The sequence below is a fragment of the Aquila chrysaetos genome, chromosome Z, assembly GCF_900496995.4.
Source record: "Aquila chrysaetos chrysaetos chromosome Z, bAquChr1.4, whole genome shotgun sequence".
NCBI classification, from domain to species: domain Eukaryota; kingdom Metazoa; phylum Chordata; class Aves; order Accipitriformes; family Accipitridae; genus Aquila; species Aquila chrysaetos.
This window is the reverse complement of record NC_044030.1, coordinates 9807512-9819689: the sequence shown is the minus strand read 5'-3', so window position 1 is coordinate 9819689 and position 12178 is coordinate 9807512. Positions and strand designations below refer to the sequence as shown.

Sequence of the window (12178 nt, the reverse complement as noted above, 5' to 3'; positions counted from 1 at the left end):
GAGGTTTGGAAACTTCTATTTTTTCTTTCCTCACCAAGAAAAAAGTATTTTCTTATTTTAAAATAATATTTTAGTTTAAGCTCAGGAAGTCCTTGAAGCTCATTTTGGAGGTGACTAAATTTCTCTCTGTGCTAATAACTTAAACATTGAGAAACAGTGAAAATTTTAGATGGTCTGTTTTGACTTGCCAGAATGAGTGGAAATAATTGAAAGTGTATCAAGACTAGAAGTATTTTGGGGTAAAAGAAGGGAAGGAGCAACAAGTATTCTTTATAAAAAATCTGTCTAAATTTGGTGTCCGAGCTAGAGTAATTAAGTGTAAATAGAGAAAAGCATCATTTACAGTCTCCAGTGTATCTTCTTGTCATAGCCAGTCCTCCCTCTGCTTATGCAGTCTGCAGGCATTGGCAGGTGTGTGATACTCCTCATCACATAGAAAGGTACAGCAATCTTTTTCTGCCTCCTATGGGATCAGGCTGGAGCAATAGTTGACGAAGAAAGTAAAGTTGCCAAAATGTCTCTGTTGGGCAACAATAACTTGGACCTTCTCCCAAAAGGCTTCTAATTGGTGCTGCAGTAATTGGAGCAATCCCTATTCTGCATTTGACATGGGAGTAGCCCCTAAGGCTACCCACCAGAAATACAGATTTTTGCTTAACATTAATTATGAGGTGGTTGATGTTTTTTCACTTAAATTTTTGTCTTTAAATGAAGAGAGGTTTGTTGAAAGATTGGGTGTTCAGATTGGAACTTTGAACTAAACCAGACATTTTTGTTTAAGATGTCATTAGCATTTTCAATTATTTTAAAAACCCCCACCTTTTTCTGGGCTTGTGCATGTAGAGATAAAGACATAACAACTGTTGATAAACATACTGATAAAATTGGGCTGAAATATTTCTTTCCTAGTGTTTGTCTCATAATAATGAAAAGAGCAGTGTTCATCTGTTCTAACCAAATGATGTTGGAGGTTGTAAGGTACTGGATGCTACACAAATAAAAACCTCTTCCTAAAAAGCTGATAATCTAAATGAGGGAGGGAGGGTAAGGGAGGGCCACAAAAGCAGCCTAAGTGACTTGCCCATAGTCATCTACCTTGTCAGGAGCAAGGAAAGAAGGGACATCCTAGGTCTTTCAGACCTATCTAGTGTGCAGGGCTCTGGATCCTACTTCCCTGTTTCATGTCTAATTACTCTTCTCTTTGTTACTGACTGTATTGAAAGAAGCAGACACACTTGCTGCCCAAAAGCAGAGGCCAAGGACTGAGCAGGGAATAGAATGTGAACTCCTCTTGATGAGGGTAATTAGTCTGGGTATTGCTGCTATCAGCTTTTAGTGGTCCATGCAGAGCTTTTAATTTGCAAGTGTTTTTCAAAGGTTAAAGGTGCAAAAAGGTAGAATGCCTTTTTCAAACCCCAAAATACAGTTTCAGATCTGCTTGTAGCCTTTAAACCATGCCTGGTGAGAACATCGCCCCTGGCAGCATTCACACAGGTGGCTGGAGATATAGGGAGGGTAAAAATGACTTTGGTGACATACCTGAGAGACCAGAGTTAATCCTGACAGTGTTACAAATGTTCTTTTTCTCTGTAATAGGGGATGTGTTGGAAAGTGTTTTTTAAAAATTCATAGAAATCCTGTTTAAATAACAGAGTCAGCTGGGTTGATGCAGTTTTATTCAGGTGCTGAACAGCTTACCCTTCCTGCCCCTCTACTGATCGTCCAGGTGGGAGGGAGCTCCACTCCGTACATTGCCTTTGAAACCACAATTCTCATTCTCCTTCACAGTGAGCCTTGGTCCACAGGGAGGCTTTGGTGACTCCCTTTGACTTTGGTGGGAGCTTGGTGTCAGAATAAATCATGGACCAGAGCGCCTTTATGTCACTTTGGCTGTCAGAAAGAACCTTATTGTCACTTGAAGACAGAGAATATTAAGGGAGTAGATTCGCATTGGTGAGTACTTCTTCAGCGGTAAATACTGATTTACAGTGCTGCCACCCCTCCCTTCCCCTCATCATTGCTCTATGCCACTGTGAACCCATCCCCTCACATCTGCCAGTGCAGCTGTTTGCATGGCTTCTCTCTGGGTGGGAGTGGAAGCCAAACCAGGGCTCAGAAGCAGAGGTGGTGGTTTGGTTTTTATCAAGTTATTTTTAAGCTGGGTGAGTTCCTGTATCACAGTCACAGAGTAGCCACATCTGCATTTGTGCTGACAGAGCTGAGGGAATGTTGTGTACTGGGTTTGCCACCAAGAATTTGTCTCATGAAAGCACAGCCTGTGCCAGGAGGGAAGGGATTGCCAACACAGAACTAGCACCTGGTGTAATGAGGCAATCATAAGGAGCCTTAGCATGAACAGAGACTAGACCCATAGATAGCACAACAAAAACATACCAACAAGGAACATGCTTCCAATGAGCAGTTTAAATTTCCTTCTTTTTTTTTTTCCTTTTTCTTTTTTTGAATTAATGCACAGAAAGGGCTAAAAAAGTGGGAACCTCACTGTACTGTCAAGTGGAGGAACCAGGAACTCTCGCTGTTTGGATGCTCCTTGTTTCTCCAGTCCCTTGGGAATGGCTGATGTTTGCCAGAAGAATGAGAAACTTGTTATGAAAGGAGGAGGACTCAGGAGGGTGGCAGTGGCTGTGGGCTGCTGCAATTCTGCTGTCATGAAGAGCATATTGCCTGCTTTATTTTTGCACCTCTTTCTGGCATTACAAAAGTGTGTTACAAATTTTACAGAGGAAGGGGAGAAAGGAATAAAAGGGGAAAGGGCCCAGGTATGCTGGCCTAGGGCTCTGCAGTCCTGTTTGTCCTCTGATACTCTTCCAGCTCTGATTTCCTGTCCATGGCGAGTTGCAGCTCCTGCTTGATGATTTCAATCTGCTTCTCCAGCTCTGTAAGCTCTTGCATCACTGAGGTCCTAGCAGCATTGAGGGACTCTGCTTTCCCGTTGGTTGTTAAAGAAGCTGGAGTCTCTCTCCTCACCTGTGGCAGGGGGATGTCTTGGTGCTGTCGGATTGTCACCTCATTTTGCGCTTCATCGGTGCAGATATATTTTTTCCGGTGACAGTTGCCTAGATTGGCTGTATTCCACACAGCATGCTGGCTGTTCCCTACATGGGACCTGAACAGAGATGTGAGAGTTAATATGAAATCAGAGCCTGCTCTTGTGTGTATGCAACCCTCCCCTGTGAGCCATTCTACTGGAAAAATATGCTGCTGTTACAAATTACATAGAAATATTATTGCTTTATCCTTGCAATTATTTTCCTAGAGAAGCACAAATCATGAATGTAAATGGCCAAATTTTTGTGATTAAACCATAGCAGAGACTAGAACAGAATCCTAAAATTCATCTTCCCTGAAACTTTTTTTATGTTAGTTATGAAATTACGGTCTCTCAACTCCAGCTCAGGAAAATGTGAGTCCTCCTCCATAGCTTTCTGAAAGCTTTTGTGGTTGCAATGTTCTAAGTTTATTACAGTGTTATTCCTTTGTGTGTTAGTACTCTGCTAGCTTGGGCATTTGCTCCCATGGAGGAGGAAAGAGGCTGCCTAGAGTTGGTGTGGAGAGGTGAAGGGGAAAGCGTGCCCTTTGGACTTGAAGTCTTGTTGAGTAGCTGCTTGCGCTTTGGGGGATGGACATGATGATGTGGTGCATCCCAACGCTGCAGGTACAGACCTGAGCTTCCTGACAGAACAAACAGACTTTGGAGTTTTTGTGTTGGGGGAGAAATTCCCATTTGGGTACTTTTTCAAATGCTTCAATGTTCTCCTGTGGAAAAGTCTTTCCAAAATATTTTGATTCCAGAGAATCTTCTCTTTCTTTCTTGGGAACTTCACTCTGCAGCCCTCCCAATTCAGGGCAATTCCCAGGGTTTCTTCCCAAATAGAGGAGCACCCTGTGGCCTCCACTCTCCAACTGGAACATAAGGAAGCACAGAGTTTGCTGTTGTGGGGGACGAGCTTGGCTTTCCTACCTGTTTTACCTTTTGGATAGATCTGTGTGCGTTCAATTGATAAACTGAGGTTGAAACTCTGAAGTAGTTGCTCTTAAAACTGCTCCATCATAGAGGTCTTCTGTGGGTATCCTTGGACAAAATGCCTATTAGTGTGAGTTACCAATCAGCAGGTTAAGGAAAAGGATTAAGATTTCAGGATTGGGATTGCTGAAAACAGTTGGTTTCAGCAGGAGTCTGGACCTGGCAGTAGATACTTTTCTCGCCTGCCTGCAGAGAAGAAAGTTGGAAAGTGGAAATTTCTTTAGAGGAGGTGGCAATCAGGAGTGTTTTTGAAAAGACGGGATGGCAGAGAGGGAGGAGGGGAGGCTTTACACAGGAGTGGCAGCCCCAGCCTAGGTCACGCTCTGGAGGGCTCAGGGAATCGCAGTGGGGATCTGTATGTAGGGTTGTTTATTTTTATGTAGATCAGCGATTTTCTCATATTTCAAAATAAAAGACGGGAAGAGTCTCAAGTCTTGTGCTAAACTGGATGTATGTTTTGTGATGCAATTATGTTAATTCCCTGAAGAGATGAAAACAAAGAAGTACCACTTAAGCGTTTTTCAGAGAGGGAATAGGATTAGCCTTGGCAAGTAGAAACTGGCAAGGCATTTCCAGGGCCAAGAGCAGAAGGCCACCATGCTGCATTTCCACACAGACAGCTGTCTAGACAAAAAAGGCTACCTAGCAAATGGCGGAACTACTGGCAAGGAGCTGTGGTGCCCAAAGCTGTCTCCCTGCTGTGTAGCTCTGCAGAGCCCATGGTCCCCAGGGTCCCGGGCAGCCAATGCGCCCAACTTGGAGCAGAAGTACATGTCTCAGAGAAGCTGTGGCCCTTTGTTTTGTAAATATTTCTCAGAGTCATCATTAATCCATAATTTCTGATACATTTTTCTTTCGCAAATCAAAGCACAGCTTTTTTTGATAAAGTGTTAGTAACTGACATAGCTTCTGTGGCTGCTGGTGGTGGTGCTTTTGTCTGGGTGTCTGGGCAGCTGGTTTTAACAAAGGCCAGAGTCCACAGTTAACACTCAAGTTACAGCAAGTAAATAAAACCCTTTACAGTTTGGCTACTGATGCTGAGCAGCTGTCCTAGTTTTTGGAAAGTTATGACCTGAAAAAAACAGTGGCTTTTCTTCCCTGAGGAAAATAGCAGTAGCATAATACAAATTCTGTCCACCTCTTTTCTGTATCTTGGTGCTTTTAATAATTCCACAGTCCCCAGCAGGAATAAAAAAACCTGTAGTAATATAACTGATTTGAGAGCTCTGGGTCATACCTTGCCACATCAGTGTTCATGCCAAGCTGGGCACCATTTGTTGCTAGGTGTCTTGAGTTAAATTCACCGTAATTTGTGCAAACAGCAGCTCAGACCATGACAAGAGCAAGGACAGTGGGTAGGTGTCCGTGCGCACACACATGGGCTGGATACCGTGTGGGCAGAAGTTTTTGGGCAAGCAGCACATCTTCATTCTCAATGTTGAAATAATATTTGTGTGCTGCTACTTCTAAGCCATTCTCCGTGGGGCTTCTGGCCATGTCCTCGTATTATGAAATTTTTGCACTGCTCAATATTCAGCAAATAATTCAGCTGGTGCTTTTTGTATCACCAAAGATATAGAGAGCCCCCTCCTCTGGAAGACTCTCCTCCGGCTGAGTTAGTGCCTCAGGTTGTGGGAGTGTGAATGCTACCACCCAGTGAGGAGGGTGTAGGAGGAGGAAATGTTTTGCAGCAGTCAGCTCCTGGTACTGCTGTTCAAAGATCAAAAGCAAGGAGTTGCTGTGTGCAAGGACGTGCCACACTATGGGGCTTTTTGGGGCAATAAGATGAAGGAATGAACAGAGGAAATTAATTGCATGTGCTTTTATATACTTGTTTGTATATAGGCAGTCTAGAAACTTATAGATGCTCACTTCTTATATTTGCTGCCATTAGTGCAGGAATGACAAACTAAACACAACATACATTTTCATACGTGGGTTTCAGTCATGCCAAATATCTAGCAACAGCCTGGAAGACTTTTTTTTTTTCTATAGTCTGTGGCTGAACTTATCTGTAGAAAAGCAATACTGCTGTCTGTGTCCTTAAAAAGTGCACTAATAGTTTTGAGTTACTGAGCAAATGTATAGTTTTAATAAAATGCCTTGTGTTCCTGGTAGCTATAGATAAGATTGTCTCCTCTTCAGAGGACATAGGCTATGAAAACAAGGCAAGGTTGTTACCTACTTTTTTTCTCCAACAAGAGTTGCTTGAGACAAAGGTTTCTGAAAGGACTGCATTTTCCTCTTCTCAGCTTTATTATTTCTCATTCTAAAAAATAAGCAAGCTGAAAAAGTTTCTAACATACATACTGCCTGACATCTCATTCACTGTAAAGCTATCTCACAGGGCCCTAGTTAGCTGCCAGTGCTTTAGTATGTGAGTAATTAATTACCTAAAAACAAGGCCAGCAGACTTAAAAAACTGCAAAGCCTGTCTTTAGAATGGGTGTGCTTTTATTAGATGTATGCAAAATCATGAAAGAACTAGGTTTAATTAATTCATTTCTCTCTCCCTTGTCACTTCTATCTGGTTTCCTTTTTTTGTTTCTATTATCTTTGGGGTGTATTAGATCCATAAGTAGATATCCAGACACAACATATTTCATTTCAAAGTAATATTTGTAGTTTGTGTTTTAAAGCATGCAGAACTTCCTACCTCTTTTCTACTCGTTTCGTCTTAGGCTGGCATTTGTCTTCAATAAATGAACTGTTCAGAGCACGATGTAATCTCTAGAGGGAAAAGAAGAAAATAAATTAGTAAAAGCAAGATTAAGAATAGTTCCATAAATAGGTAAACAATTTGGGCTTTGTGTGATGGACTTGTGCCAAAATTATTTTGCATGTTCAGGGATACAAGCAATGTCTGTGCTTTGTCATTATAACAGATTTATTTTTGCATAGTTTCCCAAGGGAGGGCAATGTGAAAGGCTGATAAATAGTTTGCAAACAATCCTTGGTGTTAGAATTCCTCAGAAAAAGAGTGGATCTTGGCAAACTTTGTTATTTTGTTAAGGATCTCTTCCACTGTGCTGCTTTAAAGCAATAGAAGCTCTTCCCTTTTGTGCCTTTTGCTGCAAAGTACCCTCTTCCTTTAGAGCAAACACCTAGAGCAATTTTCTTCCATCATTTTCCCTAGAATAATGAAGGAGGTTACCCAGCACTTCCTGCATGCATCGAAAGTTTGGGAAGCTGTTAACAGTGAGATAAAATGTTCTGCTTAGCCAGTTCAGGATAACAACACTGTTTTTTTCTGGTGTCCAAAAGAGTTATAAGGTTACAAGTGCAAATGGAAAGGTCCCTTCTGTATGCTTTGCAGTTGTGAATATTTGAACTGTTTCCTTTGTGCTTCTCCTTCCATCATTAAGTAAGCCTCTTCAAATTCCAGAAGCTGCTGTCACACTTCAAATGCCAGTCATCAGTGCTCCTGCAACCTTTTACACCTGGTTCTTGTCCAGACTTTCTTAATCAGCCACATGACTTTCACAGGGTTCCTTCTCAATACATACCTGACTTGTATGGAGCCAGTACTTCATCCTGGATTTCTTCTTGATTCGTGGTAGGAACAGTCTGTACACTATGTGTTCCCCAATGGTAGTGAGAATGGACAAGCCAAACCCAATGCACAACATCACAAAGAGCCCAGAAAAATGCTTGATGCCCATTTGCAGTGTCTGTGAATAAAATCAAAAGGGGAAGTTAATGAAGTAGACTGTTAGTGTATTTTAACAGATACTTCTGTTTTCTCATTGGAAATGTGGTCTGACTGGACACAGAGTGGTGAAATACTGCAGAATAGTCTGGAAACTGTTCACAACAAAGCCCTTCTGTGCTGCAGAAAGCTCGTTCAATCAGAGCAAAGGACCTGTCATGGGAGTAAGAATCAGCTAAAGACCAGGGAATTTTTTTCCTGTGTTGTTTCCCTGAGGAGATGAAGTGTTGAACATGTACAAGAATCCAGTATTTGTGGTGTCTTTGCATTTGTAAAAGCAAATATTGCTTGACGGAATACAGTCAATGAACTGTAGAGCAAGTCCTTCATCAGCAGTAAGCTAAGACCGGCTGTTCATTATTTTCTGGGAATTGATCATTAACTTCCCCTTTTTAGGCTTTACCCTTGATGGAAGGTCGTGGAGAAAACATTTTGAAGTAGTAGAACAAACATGGCACCCATCCACTCTCTACATTAACAGGACTGAAACTGTGTCTATTAGGAACCCTGACTGCAATTTTGAGAAACAGGAACACTCTCACCTTCTTCTGCTGACCCACCATTTTCATGTAGGGTAGGAAGCCTTTAATTAATTTGAGTCTGTTACTGGCATTAATCATGTCTGAAGACCAAGAAACCATGTACGGCAGCAATCTGTACTACAAATACCTGCACCCAATGGGTGGGTCAGGTTTGCATGTTATGTATATTCTTAGTACATTTATTCTCATGCCTCTGTAACTCAGTTATGAGTTTATCAGTAACTAAAAACTCTTTCTAATAATTACTGCCAGCAGACTACTTTGGAAATATTTCTAAGCATACAAGTTCTACTTGTGCCTTTCTATTAAAGAATGTTATTCCCCATGTCAGAAAAAAAAGGAGCAGAAAATTGCTTTGGGTGGGGTTGTGTGTCAGGAGGTGGTATCTGGGATGCTATCCCCCTGGATAATTGACCTGTGAGTTCCTTCAGTTTGTTCTTAGTTTGGTGGGTGGGTGATGGTGGGGATTGTGCTTTGTTATGACTATAGCTGTGTAATCCAGAAAAGCAACTGAATTTAGTCAAAAGATAAATTACAGAATGTTTGAAGAATCTTGTTATAAGGTCATTTTAAGCCACAGAGTTGATTAGTGATTAGTCCATTGAAGTTGAAGGCTTGGAATTCCCTTTGTGTACTTTTGTTGGGTGATTGTGAGCAGTATTTGTTCTGGTCTTCATATTTGATTTCTGTTCTTTAAAACACAATGATACGAGATAGCGTATCACAGATTTTTAACAAGAGCAGAGCTTCAGCAATCTAGCAGAGTGAGAACTTTTGCATGTGGCACTGGCAATGAACTCTTATTTCAGGAGTTCTCTGCCAAAATCAACCTGCTTGCCCCAAAATGCACTGAGCAGAATTTTTGGGAAGAGAATTTTTGTACCAGTGAATAAACACATCAAGGCTGGTGAAGGGTATAATGGGTGTGTAAAAGTAGTTTCTAAAGAAACTTACTGCAGCCTGGAAAGGAAAGTGGAAAACCACAATAAAGTGAATCTAGGGTAGAAGGGTGTCAAGAGTTTTGGTACAAGGGTTTCCTGATGCTGAGAGTGCATCAGTTCAACCTAAAAGCAAAACTTCCCTCTCAGCATCGGAATTTCTTGTTGGCAAGAGCCTGTTGTCCCATACTTTGTCCTTCCAGTTAGGGGAACAGGAGGGTGACACAAAAATCACAGGTGGTAATGCTTTAAACCACTGAAAAACCAAAGTGTTTGACTAGAGGTCTGTGTTACCTGGCCTGTTTCTTAATTAGCAGTGAAGCCCAACTTTTAGCCCATATAGCATAAAAGCAGCATGAGGCCCCCTGTCTGACATTTTTCTCAGAGGTCTTTAGAGCCAACACCTCAGTACGGCCCATCTCTGAACTCAGCAGATTTAAGTACCTGTAAGAAGCAAAGAGACGGTTATGCGTACTAGCTGAACATATTGGTTAAATGTGCTTTTGTTAATTCTCCAAGAAGCACTAATGCAAATCACTTGCTTCCTGAAAAGAATGTTCAAGGGCAAGTATGAAACAACTTCCTTAGAGATTTAGAGTTAACAGTAGATATAAGGATAAATTGAATGAGAAATAGAATAATAATTAAAAAGGAATAGTTTTGCTCAGTTATCTGAAGATCACACCTCTGTGTCTATATATGTTCCCAGGTTACTGCTCTTTGGTGTCATACAGAACAACAGTCTATGAGTGGGCATTGCTATAAACTCCCTTGGTGGCAGGAACCAGTGAATCAGCTGGGTGAAGGTCCTTTTGCTTAGCTACTTGAGAAGTAATGCAGAAGTCCCAAAGGCAGGGGAGATCAGTAAGGAGGCCTGATCTGCTAGGGTTAGGTTGCTGTATGGTAGGGAGCATTTATATTGCTCTGAGAATAGAAACTAGGTTTCATGGCATATGATAAAACTCTAGCCATTCAAAATAATAATAATAAAAAGAGAGACAGTGGCAATTGCAGTGGGGATTCCTGCATGCCTGAGATGTCTCCTCCAGTCTGAGGCTGGTGTTTGATGCCACTCCAGTACTGCTGCAGAGAGAACACTTGGCCAGCTCCTTACATGAAAAATAACTCCCTTGTCTTCAGTAAAGGTGCTCTGATTTATGCTGATGAGGGTCTGGCTCACTGTCCTGTCAGCTCTGCAGAATAGTTTTCTACCTTCCCTGGAAACAGGTGAAAGAAGTTCCAGCACTGGCATCTCAGATGCATTTTTCATTTGCAATGGATAGCTTTTGAAATTGTCCCAAACAAGACATCTTTTCCTAGGAAAGGAAATGCCAAAACAAACCATCAATAATATTTCATCTAGCAATACAGAAAATAATGCATTGAAACAGCTGCCTGATAAAGGCTGCACAGTAGAGGGAAATTTTTGAGACTAAATTAAGTGGGGAAATGAGGTAGGGGAGAAATAATTAGCACAGTGTGTCTTACAGTGTATGAAGTGATTATTTATAGCAATATCTGCACATTTACATACCATTGTAAAAAGGCAATTTATCAGCTGTTCACAATTACTGTAGACACACACATGTTAAATAATAAAGGAAACCATCTTATAGAGGCATCTCTCATTTTCATAGCTTCATGCGGATCGGTATCAGAGCAGCTCTACTTATTTTGTAGTTTGTTCATGTATTTTTAGGTGCATATATAGAATATATTTGGAAAGAGCAGCAATAAATTGGATTCTCTGTATCACTGCTTTCCTCTTTCCTGAGGTGGTAGGGGGTCAGGTATGTGTGTGTTAAGTCTTTGCTGGCTATTGCCAGAAAACCAACTGATGACTTTCTCTACTGAAATATCTTCTTTCCTTTCCTTTTTTTGGGGGGAGGGAATAAAAGCCCATAATGTGGTGTATTCTCTGTTAAGCCAGGATAAAAACACAGTCCTTGCTCCAACTTTGTAATCATAAATTCAGGAGGTAGCTCCCTGCATTTTAGGAGAAGGAACTCAATTATGCCCATGAGGTGGTTCTGAAGCCATAAGCAACCACAGTCAATCCTGTGATTATTACAGCTAACGGGCGCTAAGCACTACACTGGCAACAGCCTCTAAGTTATTTGCCACTTGCAAATTGGGAAAGTGGCAGTTTCCGAAAACCAACAAATACAAGAACAGAAGTGGAGGTATCTGCTTTTTTTATATATCCTTGGAGAGACTTTTCTAATTTATCAACCCATATCTGCAATTGCTACCTAAACATTTCCTGCTGTTTCCTCTGTAGTTATAGGCTTTTAGTTTGGGCCCTGAAGAGAAGGAAGGGGATGCAGAGATGAGAGTTTGATATTTGCATTCTCTTTGAAGGGGGGAGCAGAGACAAAAACCAGCATTCAGTGATTTCATTATTGGATCTCATGGGCAAAACTCCTCCTTTACTCCCTGCTACAAGAGACTGTAAATGATTTACTCTCCCTGGTTGCACTGAGAACCGTGAATAAGCCATCAAATACGTCTGTGGTCCACCTTTGGCTAATTAGAAGCCTCTAAAGAATTTTGTGGATACTTTGCAGCTTGGCAGCACAGCACAGGTATTGGTGCTACACACTGCTGAACCCAAATACTAAATAGGGGTATCATGTGTGTATTAGCTATAATAATAAGCTATCCTTTTTGATAGCATTTTCCCCACAAGGATTTTAAAAAGCTTTGCTGAGATCAGGAAGTTAAATTTTGCAGCACCTCTGTGAAGAAGGAATTATTTCCAGCTTTACTAGAGATAAATGGATACGAAGGGCAGATTTCAAAACTCATTTGGGCATCTCAGTAGGTTTGCAAAATCCTATGGCTGCTGATGCTTGTATTTAGGTAACTAAACAGTATTAAAACCTGTCCCTGTCTCCAGATTGTGGCATTTTTGTAGCTGCAGAGACTGTTAGTTATTCATTGT

At 41.3% G+C, this 12178-nt stretch overlaps 1 protein-coding gene across 1 annotated transcript in view; it reads right to left on the bottom strand.

Moving 5' to 3' along the window:
- Positions 1-1659: 1659 nt before the first annotated feature.
- GRIN3A (glutamate ionotropic receptor NMDA type subunit 3A) overlaps positions 1660-12178 on the bottom strand; it is a 75664-nt gene continuing 65145 nt past the window's right edge. Inside the window, 3 exon segments of the mRNA XM_030003845.1 lie at positions 1660-3127; positions 6702-6775; positions 7552-7716. Of these exon segments, the coding sequence (XP_029859705.1) occupies positions 2791-3127; positions 6702-6775; positions 7552-7716 (576 nt within the window). The 3' untranslated portion in view covers positions 1660-2790.